Source organism: Lissotriton vulgaris, chromosome 1_1, assembly GCF_964263255.1.
Source record: "Lissotriton vulgaris chromosome 1_1, aLisVul1.2, whole genome shotgun sequence".
NCBI classification, from domain to species: domain Eukaryota; kingdom Metazoa; phylum Chordata; class Amphibia; order Caudata; family Salamandridae; genus Lissotriton; species Lissotriton vulgaris.
In genome coordinates this window covers 122954765-122972255 of record NC_141685.1, presented here as the reverse complement: position 1 = coordinate 122972255, position 17491 = coordinate 122954765, and the positions used below count along the sequence as shown (strand labels likewise).

Below are 17491 nucleotides of genomic sequence, written 5' to 3'. Positions count from 1 at the left end.
GTTTCTCCCTTGGACTAGGGTTCTTTCTTTTGCTACAGCAGTTTGAACCGCAGTTAGAATTTTTTCAGTAGAACTGAATTTCATTTCTGCTTGTGTGTACAAGTGTGATTTGTAAGCTATTGGTACAGTTTCTCCCTCATTAGAGGTCAGGTACGTGAATCCGCATCTTCCTGGGATAACTCGGATTACAAGGTTGCGTTCGTTTGCGCGTGTTTGCAGTTTTGTTTTAGTTAACATATCTGTTTGTAATGATCTTAAAATTTCTGTGTGTTTCTGAGTCCAATTAATTTGTTTGAAATCAGGTTTTATTAATTCTTTTAACCCTCTTTGCATAATTTAGAGTGTATGTTCTTCCAAAATTCAGGAAACCTAGTATTGATTGTAAATTCTTCAGCGTTTTTGGTGCTTGGAGTACAGCACACTTCTCTAAGAAGTTGTCTGGTAGGCTTTTGCCTTCCCTTGATAATTCATATCCTAAAAACAGGACAGTTAGATGAGCAATTCGTGACTTTTTAAAGTTGAATTTGTACCCTTCAGCTGCGAACCCAAGTATTATGGTGTTCACTCTTTTCAAGTGTGTCTCCAGGTCATCATCTGTGAGATAGATGTCATCGACATAAGATAATGCCTCATCATCATATATTTGTAGTAACTCTGTTACCCTTGCTGAGAATAATCCTGGGCAATTCTTGAGTCCCTGTGGGAGTCGACAGAATTGTTTTTGTGACCCCATTGTTGAGAAAGCGGTCAAATACCTGCTTTCAGGTGCAATGTTTTGACAAAAGAAGCCATTTGAGATATCTAATGTCGTTTTATATTTTTTGCGCCCAATGTTATTCATTAGTGCTGCACTGTGTGAGTTTTGTACTGCAAATGTTTTGCAACAGGAGTTTAAGTGTCTGTAGTCCAAAACTAGACGATATGAATCGTCTGGCTTGGAGACAGGAAATAAAGGATTGTTCATTTGTGAGGTGCATGTTTAAATCACCCCCTGATATTCAAGTTGATCTAAGATCTCTCTGACTTGTTTTTTAGCTTCTTGCTTAACAGGATACTGCCTTTGTGCAGTAGGTTGATTTATTAACTGGATTTTGTGGGGAGGAGAATCCTCATCCCATCCTACATGATTTTTATATGATGCAGGAGCTTGGGCCACTGCCCATTTTCTTGCAAATGTGTATTTTTTATGAATTGGAATATGATTTGAGAAGGCAGGCATAATCATTTATTCGCCATGAGGGCACTCCCCGACAAACTCTGGTGGCCAGTCTTTCTCAGATAACAGGATATCATAGCCTTTAGATAAGTTATCTCAAAAAACACCTCTTATTTTCCTAGTTTTGTCCCCCTCTGTACGCAATGTTATTTCATATAATTTATGGGGTTTGCTAACTCTGGTGTCCGCAGTTTCCACCTGAATGTATTCATTCGTGTCCACTGTCTCCAGAAGATTCATCAGGATCTTGCGAGCTATGGTTACTTCTGCTGCGCTGTCTAGCATTGTCTGGGCCCACTCTCCGTTTTTCAGTTGTGTCCTCAGAATCCTCGGCATGTTTTATTTTAATACTGGCTACCTTCTTTTTTGTAAATTGTAATTTTTTACTTTGATGAGCAGGTTCCTTGTCTTTGGACTTGACGTGCTCTTCCTTGTGTTCTGACCATCCTCTTCTTTCCGATTTCTGTGAGGAAGTCTGAAAAGATCGAGAGGGACGTGTATCAATATCTTGATATCTGTCAGGTTTTTTCAATTTATCCCTATCTCTAAGGTTGTAACTTTTCTCAGAGGGCTCTTTTTGGGGAGTCTTGCTTCCTCTTTCTAGAGATCTATCTCTTCGCTGAGGAGACCTTCCTCTGGACTGAAAATGTTTTTTTTTCTGGGAGTGGATTGTTTATTACCCTCCCAACTCTTTTTTGGAGTATTCAGATTATTTTTAATAAAAGTTTTTTCAGGATTTTCAATTAGTTGTGGTTTTAGTGGTTTCCCACCCAAACTATCTCTACCTAGTTCTTCATAGGATTTTTCTATGATTCTGGCAAGTTCAAAAGGTTGTTCTGCTATATCTGTCTCTTTCAATTTCTGGCAGATCGCCACAGATGCTGCTTCTCCTTTTATGTTGGCTAATAATATAGCCGAGACCTGCTTAAAGTCTTTCAGTAATTTCATACCCAGAGTTAAAGCAGGTTCTGGACCGTATTAATTTTGAATCTGTCTTAGTACATCTGGTATAACCGCCATAGACGGAACACAATGTGTTTTTGTGTAAATCTAAGCAAAGACTGTGCCCCAAGTGTCACAGTCCTCGACATGTGGTGCGATCCCCATTGGAAGGCAGATAGTCAGAATTCTGTGTTTCTCATGAGGTGTAGTATCAGCAAATACTGCCTCTATTTGAGTGATTTTTTGAGCTAACCAGAATGGAATTTGTTCACATTTTGCGGGTATTTTGCCAATAGCTGATTGTATATTCTGTGGTGTGATTTTATTTGTGTTCCCCTGATGAGGGGTGTGCTGTGGAATTTTAATTGCTGGTTGGACTGTTGAAGTCCTCATGACATATTGGACCAATTGTCTTTGTATTTTAATTAGTAGTTTTAGCTGAGCTAAAAGTTCCCGGTCTGGCATTTTTTCAATGTCGGGATGTGGTATGTAGCTGGCTAGAACCGGCCATGTGGCTCCTGGTCTACCTAGTGGACCGAGCCTGGTAATGTGATTTTGATGTTTTAGGGCGCCATTAAACCAGAGCAGGTGCTCTTGGTATGTTAGTGGAATTTCAACGTCCTCGAAAGGAGCGTATTCCTCTGGAGATTCTTCTATTTTGCAATAGTGGAATTCATGTGTCACAGCATGTGCTGCTGGAAAATTTATCCAGGAATAGAATACCACTGTCTGACGATATTCATGGGCCTCTACCACAAATATGACTGTACCACCTCTCGATGATAGTCCATTTTCTATAAGTTTAATAGTTATAGTTTTTCTTACATTTACTGGAATGATTATAGCATTCGGGTCATCATTTTGGAGACTTGTGTCATCTGCTAGGAGTTGAGCTGCTATTCTAGCTTTCTCCCTTTCGTCTTCACTATCCGACATTTTTCTGACAGAAAGTTTTTTGTTGCAGAGCAAGTTTCAAGGAAACAAAGATTAGGTGCACTATATTTTGGAACACTGTATCCTTCAACGTTGACTAAACCAAAAACTAATACATAGAAATCTGTTCCTACTAAGTTGCAGCGGATATTAACCTTTTACCCACTCCAGACGTCTATTGGAGTTTTTACGGGAAAAAGGGGTCTGTGTGAAAAAGCACGACTGAGTTACTCTAATGTCTTGCGTTAGATTATCGCCTTACCAAACGTTGGGCGCCATGTAGTGTAGTTCCTATATTCCCAATAGGCTCTGCGCATTGGAATAACATAAACAGCAGTTTAGACGTAGGACTGAGGTCATCTAGGTCTCTACTGACTATGTTAGACTTAATTAGTTTTGCCAGCTAGCTCAGAGGTCACTAGAAACTTTCTCGAATGTTCAGGAAGGAGTTAACTTTCCTGATTAGACAAGGGATTCGTTTCTGACAACCGCATAAACATGACAACTTTGCTCCCTCAGAATAAATAGTATATCTCTAGAGTCGTGTGAAAACAATAGACAACTTTTTGCTGACTTAACGACAACTTTAGATGAAACTAATAGTCACCCCCCAAAGGTGGGTAGTGTTCCCATAAGCAACCTGCTTTACGCTGATGACCTAGTGCTTCTCAGTCTAACACGTGTTGGTTTACAAAGGCTCCTGGTAAAATTATACAATTACACCACTGCAAACCTGTTAGAGGTTAACCTAAAGAAAACTCAAGTGGTTACCTTTGGAAAAAAAAGGAAAGTCGGGGGAGGATGGTCATATAACAACATGACCATTGCAGTAGGAAGTGTATACAAATACCTAGGGGTCAATCTCGACTCAAGGGGCAATTTTGCGAAACAGCGTAAGGAGATATCTGCTAAAGCTGTGACCCTACAGGTGACCTTCTCCAAGCTCTCAAAAAAATTGTCTGGCCCAAGTTTAACTCCTCTACTAGAGGTCATGAGAGCAAAAATAGGCCCAACACTGTCATATGGTAATGAGATTTTCAGGGGTAAACTGAACATGAATTTAAACCAACATGTGACCAAAATTTATAAAAAAGTCCTTTGTTTGCCCAAAAATGCCTCTGCTGCCCAGATTAGGCTAGAATTTGGTTTATTAAACTATGAAGCCTCCAGCATTGGCACATTTCTAAATCTCTGCCACAAATTCAGACAAGCAGACATAGGCTCATTGGAGTCACTAGTTTGGCAAGACATCTTTGTGAAAAACCCAGGGGGCACGTATGGGCGCCTCTTTAAGGAGTACATTCAAGAACTCTCTGCGGGTGACCTATGGGATCTCAACCCCAGTATGACAGTATTTAAATCCACCATTAAGAAAAGCGTCCGAATAAGTTCCCTCATTATGGATAAAAATCACTTTGCCAAACGCAGACACGCCTGGGCCATTATGAACTCGTACGGGCGTTTAGCTCCTGCAACCTATCTGTCCTGCACCTACTCCCTGCACCTAAAACTCAGTTTTATGGCTATCAGACTTGGTGACTGGCAATTTTTAAAAGATCTGCCAGGCTGGCGTCGCACGTCAGATGAAATATGGTGCAGAGGGTGCGGCAGGACGGCTGAAACTCTGGAGCACGTGGTTTGTCTTTGCCCAGCACTCATGGCACAGCGCAGACGTAAATTGAAAGTGGAATGGAATAGGTTGGGAATCCGGTCCTGCAGACAGGCAATCATTGCGGCCTTATGCCCAGAAAACACGGCTTTAAATATCGGCCTTATACTGTTTATACGCTTTGCATACCGCAATTTTTTGCATGCTCCCCTCATGTTGGGAGCAGCCTAAACCAAGTTGTATCATCTGTATATTTATTTTATTTACCTTTGCACTATCATGATTTGCTGCTATTGACCTGCTGTTGCTATTTTATCTGATCTCTTTTTTAACATTTGTAATTATTTATTAACGGCGGGTGGGCCTACAAGTTCAACACGGTAAATCACTGTATAACAAACTCCGTATCTTTTATCTTCTTTAAAAAAAATAAAATAAAATGTCATTTTTAAACGTCACTTGGATTGTTCAATAGGGAACTGCACAATGCAATGTGGGAACTTTTATCCACTTAAGTTGATCATTGATGTTATTTTTGTTCTTACAATGTGTATTGCTGTTGGCACTTCTTTTAAGGATGTTATTTTATATCCAAATAAAGATTATTATTATTAAAATAGACAACTATTTCACGCAGTCAATCGTGCATGCTTAGTTTCACCAGGAGTGCAGAGAAACAGAGAGACGGACATTTTCAATAAAACGTGTTATTTATTGAGCAGTCCTCTTTCTCATGCAAGAGAAGTGAATTGCCACAAATGCAATACTTATCATGAAGTAAAGTGCGTATGGTTTCTGAGCATATGATACTTTAAAACGGATAAAATATATACAGACATAAAATCATTGACTAAACGTACTCAACTGGTGCTTCTAAGATACGCCTACCCCGGTGTACCTAACCTAAGCCTAGTACGTGGGAAGGAGTAAGTGAGCTGCAGTTTAAGTTAAGTTAGTTTTTGCCAAGAATCTGAATCAAGAATTCTCTCAAGGTTTTAATCAGCTTCGTACCTTGGTTCTAGAATGAAGGAGGTCTTGTATCTCTCTCTCGGGACTCGATCTCCCAGCAACCCGCAAGGGCGACTGGAAACACCGGAGCTGGAATTTCTCGGCTGGAGAAAAGACAGCGTCTCTCTCAGCGAGTCAAATGGGAGGGTCGGCTTCCTTCGGCACTCGCATCAGCTGGGCGTCGGCCAAGTAGATAGCCGCTCTGCACCAAACCACCGTGTGTTTGCTTAAGGCAACGTTGGTATATTTATACCTCAAAGGTGCCGAGTTTGAGGTAAGGTTGGACATAAGACGTCACTAAAAACTAACAGTTCTTTCTTGACTCCAGGATTTCTTGTTCAAATCAAAATAAAAGCAGGGGGATTTCCCAGGCTGCTGGAGGCTTGGTTTGTTTAAAGAACGCGTTGTACTTTCTAGGAGTCTATGGGAGTAGCCTTGCTGTATTTGGACTGCATTAGCTATTACTAAATATGGACATGATTCTTATGCCTTTATAAGGATATGTTTGTTATAACCACATAAGGGCATGAATCGGGGATATATAATTAGGGTCCTAGATAGATTCACAACAGAACCATTTTAACATTATATATATGCTGGCTCCATTCATGGAAAATCTGCAGCTCACCCCTCCAATCTTACTGCCCAAGCTAAACTCCTGCCTGCCAGTGTCTCGTTATTACCTATTTACTTCAGTGTTATTGAGGTGTGTGCTGTTTACGTGTGTGAGTGTCTTTTAGCCTGTGTGTTTGTCTATGTGTGCATGTTTGTGTGCATCTATTTGAATATCTGTTTGTGGGTGTTATTTTATTCTATTTGTATTTATGTGTTTATGGGTTGTTAGGTGTCTGTGTGTTCATGTGTGGGGTGTGTGTTTGTGGGTCTGTGCATCTCTTTGTATGTGTATTTCTTTGTGGGAGCACTCTTTCTGTCTTTATCAATGTAGATTACAGTAAATTACATTAGCACACACTCAATTTTGTATGTATTCACAATCAATTAGTAGGATACCATTTTCAGTGTAAAGACTGTACTTGTAAATCATTATTTTTTATCTCAAACACAAATTGTTTATCCTCCACTCCAACTTTTAAACACAACACGTAAACTAGAGGCGTATCTTCCATTGGTGCAGCAGGTGCAGTGGCACCAAGGCCCACTGAACCCTAATTATTGCTGTATTTCACAGTTCAAACAGGGACCAAAGACGGCATTTCTTTCCTTTCACTTGGGGCCCTGACACACTGGCTACTGCCGTCATCTAGCCTTGCTGGATGCTGTATGAAAGAGTGAAGACTCTTTGGATATTGATCTACTCGTGAAATACACCTGCTTTAGAGTTGGAAATGATTATCAGCCCGTCAGTGGCGGGAAGTTCCATCGGGGAGCATGGCAGTGCCTAACAGGACTGAATGTGAACACAGCTAATTACAAGAGGCTGCCGGTTCATTACAGGTGCCTGTATATTCTAGGCCATGTCATAATGTTTGGAAAACTTTGAGACACGGCGATCTCCATATGTGCTGCAAACAAGTACACTATCCCGCCAAGATATTAAGGCATAAAGAGCCTTGTTCCTTGGGGAAGTTTACTTGCGAACCATAGAGACTCGAAGAGAGAGAGATAGCTAGATAGATATTTTCACTGAAAAAAGCAAAGGTTACAGGGACGATATAGGTAGGAAATAGCATTAAAAACTTTAGAAATACATGGAAAAAAACAAAGGTTACAGGGGCGTTTTCCTTAGGTTCACATTTTACATACTCAAAACCATAGAAACTGAGCAGTTATAGTTACCTGGGGTAACCTTAGCTTAGACTACCCAAAATGCACAGCTTATGAAGCGGTCAGAGAAACACATGAAAACATTGCTCCTGCCCGTAGAGTGCAGGATTTTAAGCTGCTCCCTACGGGTAGGAACAATGGTGGCTCCAGCTGGCATCATGGGGGCTTTGGGACCCCCTCTGGCCCCCAACAATAATGATTTGGGTGCCCTGGGTGGCTCAAGGGCACCCACCCTTTACCGGCAGGGCCATTTTTGTAAATCTTTCATTATTCGTGCTCAAGGCATATGCATGGTAAAGACTTGTGTGGTAAAGGGGGTACGTGGTCAAGGCATATGCATGGTAAAGACTTACGTGGAAAAGCTGTTACGTGGTTTTTGTTGGAATGTATGACATTATAATTAGTCTAATCCTGCACTATCTCTTGACTTGAAACTAAACCCTGGGCCTTGAAAAACTGGACACAGACAGCTCAAAAAAAGTGTAAAAGCACGTGTAGGAATGTCATGTCACATTGTCATCACATGCCATTTTCCCAGTGCATTGTACCATTCCCCCAGTTTTGCCCGGATAAATGGTGCTATGAACTGTATAGCACTACTCGCTACCACGTTTTGAGGGTGATCCATTTCTCTTCCTACCCTGGAAAGAGAGTTACTCCAGCATTTTGTTGAAGTGAAACTCTAACTGTTTCCAATGACAGAAATAGTCAGATTGGGGTCTGTGAATGCTCACTTGCTCACAAACTGATAAGGTGAATCATGCATGCAGTACAGTTACTACTGTGTGATTCTACACATGCAAAACATGTACACCTGGCAGCTATCATCTGACTAGTTTTGTTTTCAAACATTGTTGAAAGAGCTGAGGACACAGACAAGCCCACTGACACCAAGAGAGAAACAGTAATACCAGTTATTCACAATCCCTGGCAAAACCCCTAGGCCTGCTCAACATGAGACCAATCTCCCTCCCAACATTCTTGCTAAACTATTCACAGGCATTCTGGCACACAACATAGTCCATTCAAAATGGCCTTATGACTGCAAGCCACAGCAGTGGTGAGTTAATATTGTGCTGTTAATAAAATTGATAATTTCCAACACTGAGAAGACACTGGGTGTAGGAAGGTGGATATATGACTATATGGTTACCCCAACTTTTTGCCTTGTGTTTTGCTGGTTTTCGACTTAGTTGGCCTGGGATCCTGCTATTCAGGGCTCCAGGCTATCTGCTCTCCCTATAAATGGACTCCATGTACTTTAGGTACATAACAGATTGGGTATTGGGTCACCTCTGTGAGCCCCTGTGTAGTGTACCATAGGTACCCAGGGCATAGGTGCATCCAAGGCCTACCATGGGCTGAAGCATGTATTATGCCACCCCTGGCTGGCCATCCAAACTGACACCACAGGTTGATCACTCAGCTTGAGTAAGGTGGTATAATCACCCCTTACTTAGATATAGTATACCTATATCTACCTTTATATATAGACACATATGCACCTATAAGTCACTCCCATGGTAGGCCTCGACAATCCTCGAGGCAGAGTGCTTGGTTTTATGTGAGAGGGTGCCCTAGCATGAGCTGAGCCCCTCTGCAGCTTTCAGAACCATGTCCTAATAGCTGTTCTATGATATAGCCATACCATATACTCTTAAGTGCATTACAATCCTCGTGGTTAAATGCTAACTTTGGTGTGGCTTTATCAAAACACGTGGTGTAAGGTGTCAAACACTTTGGAATACTACCCCTCCCCCCCACCAATTACGGCGGTGGGGGTAGCATTCCACCCTTCTAGAGGAAAAAGACATGTATGTTACTGCTTTACCCGGTTAAAGTTAAACAGAGCTTCAGCATCACAAAATGGATGCTGCTGCCAGAGACACGAGTCTGACCTCCTGCTGCTGGACGAAACTCCAGCAAGGGAGGCCTGGACAATGGTTTTCCTGTTGAGGGAGGTGCTAGCACCTCCCCAGACAGCCTGTAGTGTATTGGGGCAGGGTGGGTTGAATGGAACAATGCTTTTCCAGGCACTGCCTGGGGCACACAAGATGCTCCATGCATAGCCCGGTGCAAACCAGTTGCTGGAGCACTCCAGCCCCGCTCTGGCGCGATACTGGACAAAGGGTAAGGGGTGTAACCACCCCCTTCCCAGGTCCACCCATAGGAGGGACCTAGCGGGTAATCCAGCCCATTTTCTTAATATAAAGATAGGTGCTGTGTCCCCAGGACTTTAGATTATCCTGGAACGAAACTCTGAAATGAAACTCCTGGACCTTCGACATTCTATACCGACTAGAAGACTGAAGACATCTCCCTTGTGGTCAAGGAGTGACCACCCTGTGTAAACAGGGACCCCTGTCTTTAGTAACAAGCAAGGTAAAGGCGGCAATTGGCATTTGAGCTGATCCAGTGTGAACAGGAAAGCATTTTGGAAAAAGATATCCGGAGTTACTTTTGTCATATATACTTCCTGAAGAGTTACCTTTGTTATACAGTTCATAAAGAGTTACCTTTGTTGTACACTTCCTGAAGAGTTACCTTTGTTATACACTTCCTGAAGAGCTACCTTTGGTAGATACTTCCTGAAACTGAATTAATGGCAGCGCTTCCTGATTCCTCTCTTTTTCCACAATCTGTTCTGTTTAAATGAAATCTTATCCATGTGTTTCTACCCAAAACTGTACCTGTAGCACATGAGTGCTCTGTAGCTGACCTTTCCTTAGTAATTTACTCTGAACAATGGTAAATCACTGCCTTTTCAGAAGTAAATAAGATGTGACATGTTCAACCACAGTTTTCATGAAATATCCATGTATGGTAAAATGTTCCTTACTAAATTTCAAATATGGTAGAGAAGAGATGTCTTATCCAGCTGGTTAAATATTGTGTATTCACATTGTATTACATTTGCATTTAGTAATATTACATTTCTTTACATCCAACAGAAAATAAGCCTTAAATGCACGGATTGATTATGAATAAAGAAGATAACACATCAAACCAGCAAAAATTGTCAAAAAAAAGGAGCTCCAAAAACATCAGTGCAATCAGAGGCAGAGGACAAATCCAGGAAGAAGCAGTCAAAGTCAATTCAGTGAGTGTACGAGTCTGAGCTCTGCACCTCGACACCCCAAGACGAATAAATGACCTCAACAAAACCAAGACAACAAAACTGACAAGCCACCGGCTGTATAAACAAGTGTCCAACACCAGCTTTGATCATGAGGCCGGTATGAGAGTTGGAGGAAGGTCTCGTGTCTATTTGGGATCCATAGCTTGGAGCAAACTCCCTCTTCAGCTTTGAGCTGTTAGTAACATGATAATGTTTAAAAAAAAGTTGAAAACTTGGCTTTTTGTTCATGTTTGAAACAACCAGATTTACTTTCTTTTCTGACCTGTGCTTGGCCCCAGGACACTCTTTGGAGTAGCTGTACACATTACGAGTCGCTTCACCATCATGATATGGCTAGAGCAGTGCTTCGCTATCAAAACTGGCAACAGACCACCATTCAGTGCTCTTAGTGTATTGTTAACTGTTTCTAGCCAAACCACAGGCACCAGGGAAAAGCACAACGAAGTGGAGCCAAACAACTGAAGGCTAAAGGAAAGCGGAGTTCTGCTCTCTGAAGTACAGAGTATTGTCCCAATTTGCACCTACTGGAAGGAAGATTAAGCTTTACCCGCAAGCATGCGAAGCCATTATCCATTCTAAAGATGCCATCACCCACAAGGAAGCCTTACTGATATTATGAATGTGGCAGGTATTTAGTGAATCTTGTATTTTATTGTTAAATCGGAAATCAAGCATCCAAAATATCACACACATACAGGGAATGTGAAAATAATGCAAGTGGTTTATTAATTATGCTGACCCTTCAGGAAAGACGGTCAGGAGAAAAATCTGGCAATTGCACGGAATATGTCAAGAACTTTAGCCAGTTAGAAACCATAAAAGAGCACCAGCGAATACAAACAGGGGAAAAACCATACCATTGCACTGAATGTGTGAAGAGCTTCAGTCGGTTATCACATCTCCAAACACATCAGCGAACACACACAGGGGAAAAACCATACCATTGCACTGAATGTGTGAAGAGCTTCAGTTGGTTATCACACCTCCAAACACATCAGGGAACACACACAGGGGAAAAACCATACCATTGCAGTGAATGTGTGAAGAGTTTCAGTCACATTTCAAACCTCCACAGACATCAGAAAATACACACAGGGGAAAAACCATACCAGTGCAGTGAATGTGTAAAGAGCTTCTGCCGGTTACAAGAACTCCACACACATCAGAGAATACACACAGGGGAAAAACCATACCATTGCAAGGAATGTGTGCAGAGCTTCAGTCGGTTATCACACCTCCAAACACATCAGGGAACACACACAGGGGAAAAACCATACCATTGCAGTGAATGTGTGAAGAGTTTCAGTCACATTTCAAACCTCCACAGACATCAGAAAATACACACAGGGGAAAAACCATACCAGTGCAGTGAATGTGTAAAGAGCTTCTGCCGGTTACAAGAACTCCAAACACATCAGCGAACCCACACAGGGGAAAAACCATACCATTGCAAGGAATGTGTAAAGAGCTTCAGTCAAATTTCACAGCTCCACGCACATCAGAGAATACACACAGGGGAAAAACCATATCATTGCACTGAATGTGTGAAGAGCTTCAGTTGGTTAACAAACCTCCGAAGACATCAGCGAACACACACGGGGGAAAAACCATACCATTGCAATGAATGTGTGAAGAGCTTCAGTCAGTTATCAGTCCTCCAAAGACATCAGAGAATACATACAGGGGAAAAACAATACCAGTGCAGTGAATGTGTGAAGAGCTTCAGTCGGTTATCACATCTCCAATCACATCAGCGAACACACACAGGGGAAAAACCATACCATTGCAAGGAATGTGTAAAGAGCTTCTGCCGGTTACAAGAACTCCAAACACATCAGCGAACCCACACAGGGGAAAAACCATACCATTGCAAGGAATGTGTAAAGAGCTTCAGTCAAATTTCACAGCTCCACGCACATCAGAGAATACACACAGGGGAAAAACCATACCAGTGCAGTGAATGTGTGAAGAGCTTCAGTCGGTTATCATATCTCCAAACACATCAGCGAACACACACAGGGGAAAAACCATATCATTGCACTGAATGTGTGAAGAGCTTGAGTCGGTTAACAAACCTCCGAAGACATCAGCGAACACACACGGGGGAAAAACCATACCATTGCAATGAATGTGTGAAGAGCTTCAGTCAGTTATCAGAGCTCCAAAGACATCAGAGAATACATACAGGGGAAAAACAATACCATTGCAAGGAATGTGTGCAGAGCTTCAGTCGGTTATCACACCTCCAAAAACATCAGCGAATACACACAGGGGAAAAACCATACCATTGCAAGGAATGTGTAAAGAGCTTCAGTCAAATTTCAAACCTCCACAGACATCAGAAAATACACGCAGGGGAAAAACCATACCATTGCAAGGAATGTGTAAAGAGCTTCAGTCAAATTTCACAGCTCCATGCACATGAGAGAATACACACAGGGGAAAAACCATACCAGTGCAGTGAATGTGTAAAGAGCTTCAGTCAAATTTCACAGCTCCACGCACATCAGAGAATACACACAGGGGAAAAACCATACCAGTGCAGTTAATGTGTAAAGAGCTTCAGTCAGTTAACAAGCCTCCGGAGACATCAGCGAATACACATTGGGGAAAACCCATACCATTGCAGTGAATGTGGCAGTAGTTTTACTTACTTTTCAGCATTAAGAAATCATCAGTGAGCTCACAAAGGGGAAACAAATCTTTTAAATGCCATGAATGCTTGAAAAGCTGAAGTCCATTATCAATCCTAAACAGGCATCAGCGAACACACGCAGAAGAAAAGCCTTCAAGTGCGATGAATGTGTGAATAAATGTAGTCAATTATCAAGCCTATATAGACATCAGCTTACACACACTCTGTAAATACCATACAACTGTAGTGAGTGTAGAAGTACCTTTAGGAAATCTTCCGCATTAAGGATTCATCAGTTAATGCACACTGAGAAAAATCCTTTCAGGTGCAGTGAATGTGTGAATATCTTCTGTAAGTTATTAAACCTACGGATACATCAACTAACACACACAGAGTAAACATGGGCATTGCAATGAATGTCAGAAGTGATTTTGTCAATTACGAACACACCTGGGCTAAACCTTACAATTGCACTAAAAGTGTGACAAGCTTTTGTCAATTTCTGATCCTACATAGCCTCAGCGAACACACACCTTCATTTAACTCACTTAGAAATAATCTTCGAGAGGCAGTGAATTCAAAAAGAACTTAAGAACATTAACTATAATATTGACTCATCTGAGGACATAAACAGGAGCAGAACAGTGCAGTTATTTTGACATGAAGGAATTATAGGAACAAATATATAATTATGTGGGTTATTCAAATACCAGATGAATGAAGACTCGACTAGAAGAAATGAAGAAAACGAAAGATTTGTAGAATAATAAAAGTGTCTGTTCCCAGGGATTGTTCACTTCGGTACACATAGAAAAAACGTGATATAACAGGAAATCCACTGGGAGACTAGCACAATGTGGATTAAAAGAAAAGAAACACTGGTGGTTTTTATTTGGCGATGAAGAGTTACAAAATAAAACATCCTAGTGTTCCTGTTCATGCTACCTGTAAAAGTGTAGGGACGAATACGATTCTGCCTTCACACATTGCTATATAAGCATAAATGAGTTAGTTGCGAAAACGCCATTTTGCTGCTTTTGCACATGACACTACGTCTCTGTTTTTATAAAGACCAACTTCTTGCTTTTCCTTCACATGAGAATGGTCTGTTTTTCATATCTCTAGACTCACACTGCGACCTCAAGTCTGCACAAAGTGTTCAAGGTTAAAATAACAATGTATGTGTTGATGCAGGTTGATCGGCCCACGCTCTAGACACAACACAAACACAGCTGCTCATTTCTGAAACTAGGGTGCTTTTATTATTGCACTGCATGCATGAGTCTAGCACTTGGGAAAAACCTTTCAATCGACAAAGAGCTGTGCTGATCTGGTATGTGATTCACTTCACCTGACTTTGGAGGTATGGGGTTCCCGGTTTTAACCTAGAGATCTTCTATTATTATAATACCTAGCTCCTAGCAAGGGGAGGGTGGTACACAAGGCGCTATAGACATGGTTCCACTATCATTATAATATGATTTCTCCCTTTGTATTTTATGGAATTGTAACAATGTTGATTTTATTGATTTTATGCATCTTTTTACTTATGTTAATAAAGATACTGCATCTTAGAGCACGTAGTTGAAATAAACATTTTAAACTATACAGTGTCTCTGATTGCTCACGTTGTGGACATTTATGAGAATAAAAACAAAAGAGTGTTCTTGATTCCCACTAAACCTGAGAGGTCCCAAAGTCGCTTGTTCATTGGTAGCTTCGCTGTAGTACGGAGAATGAATGAGACACTGTTGCTAGTCGGATAGGGGTTCTGGGCACTGAGGTGGATTTTTGGTACACCACAATACACTGAGGTCCTGGTTTCCTGTGCATAGTTCTGCGCATGAGCATAATTCCCGCAACATGGCGCCCAAAGTCTTGATTAGTGCTCGTATCTGTCCACAATACCCTCAACACCTTTTCCGGTTAACAGGCGTGACAGATTAACCTACTTATACGAATGTGTTATAGTTTAATTCGATGAGGACACCATAGCCGAGGCATACAGAACAACGCCATCAATACTAACCAACCCTCCTGTCTCCACATCTGGTACATCTTCCGATGAATGGACAACCCTGACGGAGATGAAAAAAGAACTTATAAGAATTACGATCCACGGGATCATGATGACGGATTATTTGAGGAGCAACATAGCCCCACAGGGCTTAATTGTCAACATAATCCCAAGACTATTCTTGGAAGACAAACGTTTTAAAGTAGACTGGTGCCAGGTATCCTGGAAATGCACCAAGGATCTACTATTTTTGATCACTCAAACAGCAAAGCGCCTCTCTGACGCCTTGTTAGAAAAGATCTCAGCCCTAGAGGCCACCATGAAGAACGCAACTTCCAAGAATAATAAAACGGCTTTCACCACTAAGTTAGCTGAGATCAATCAAGAAATGTCTGACCATCATGAGTTCTTATTAAAACAAAAGACAACAAAACTTGAGAAAGACATTGCCAAGTTTGAGAAAGAAAAAGTCTATCCCTATCTCAAAGACGGTTTTAAAGGGAAAAAGAATAACTATTCATCTGATGACAACTCAGGCAGTGACAGCAGACGTGGATCGACAAGCAGCGATTCCAGTGGTGGTTATCCCTCTAGGAATCCATGAGCCCCACCACGCACTTGGCAACAAGGTTACCAACAAGGCCCAGTATTCCACGGCCCACCTCATATGACACCAGCGTGGCAATACCCTTTCTTCCCGCAAGGCCCCCCGCAATTTTACCCCCTCAATCCGCCACCTTTTCAAGGCAGAGGTTGGGGCAGAGGAAGAGGGCGAAAGCGAGGCGGGCAGAAAGGAGTACAATGGCAAGATCAGCCGCCAATATCAACAGCAATGGAGACCAGGAGCACAGCAGCCAGGGGGAGACGAGTCTGATCGTTAATCTGTCAAAGAAAATTCTTTCACCAACGGAGAAGAGTGTTTTGGAAAAAGGTCTCGGGTTTGTTCCCACCCGACCCCTGATAGTTTCCAAGAAATGATTGAGCTTAAACAATTTTTCAGGAAAATACGTCTCCGGGCGTTCTTCGAGAATCGACCTGAGCTTCCCAGTCAAGATACTGGTTTGAAAAAACCATCCACCTTCACCCCGACTGATGGGATGGTTCCACCGGAAGTCTTAACTTTCGAACGAGCGGTTCTGACGAGCCTGCGGAATAAACCAATTGTCAAACCCTTCCACAATTTAACAGCTGCGGAAAGACAAGCATCCATTGATTTGGGCAGGGATGATTCTATTGTCATCAAACAGGCAGACAAAGGGGGAGCCACGTTTATACAAAATTATGAGGACTATGACCTTGAATGCATACGACAACTGTCGAACACTACACATTACAGACCACTCATGGAGGATCCCACAAAACGGCTTACTACAACCATCACAAGTCTTGTTATTGAAGCCAAGACCAACGAGTGGATCAGCAAGAAGGAAGCTGAGTTCCTGGTGACAACGGACCCTGTCACACCTTATTTTTACACCCTCCCCAAAATTCACAAGGGTACCACCCCAGTCCCAGGGAGACCAATTGTCTCTGGCATCGGATCACTGTTGGAGCCCTTGTCCCAATTTTGTGACGCCTTTTTCCAACCTTTGGTGAAGCAAATTCCGTCGTATTTACAAGACACCAAAGACGTCCTCCGTCTGATTAATGACATCGATGGAAGAGAAGACGTCGATCTACTCCTAACCCTAGACGTAGAGGCGTTGTATACCAACATTCCGCAACAAGCCACATTAGAAGCTGTGGACTCACTGATGCGACAGGAAGAATGGATCTCCCCTACCCCAATAGCCTTCATCATGGAGCTAGCCCACATAGCCCTGACTGAGAATTTCTTCAGATACGAATTACAACTGTATCATCAGGTCCGCGGAACCTCGATGGGTTCGACGTTTGCACCGAGCCTGGCCTGTATCTACATGGCCACTTTTGAAAAGAATCACATCTACCCTCCGGAACAAAACCCCTTTCGAGAGAATCTTACACTCTGGCGTCGATATATCGATGACATTTTGATTTTCTGGAAGGGTGATCGCCCTAGCTGTGAGGCCTTCTGTACATGGATCAACCAGCAGGACCCATTCTTAAAGTTCACGGGCACTATCTCTGAAACATCTATACCCTTCTTAGATCTGACCATTCAATTAGATCCCTCAGCGATCACTACTACTCTGTTTAAGAAGGAGACTGATAGAAACAGTCTACTC

At 42.1% G+C, this 17491-nt stretch overlaps 1 protein-coding gene across 1 annotated transcript in view; it reads left to right on the top strand.

Moving 5' to 3' along the window:
- LOC147737731 (uncharacterized) overlaps positions 1–14875 on the top strand; it is an 80263-nt gene extending 65388 nt beyond the window's left edge. Inside the window, exon 2 of the mRNA XM_086942438.1 lies at positions 10445–14875. Coding sequence (XP_086798564.1) covers positions 11364–13181 — 1818 coding nt within the window. The 5' untranslated portion in view covers positions 10445–11363 and the 3' untranslated portion in view covers positions 13182–14875. The remainder of the gene's footprint in view (positions 1–10444) is intronic.
- Positions 14876–17491: the final 2616 nt, after the last annotated feature.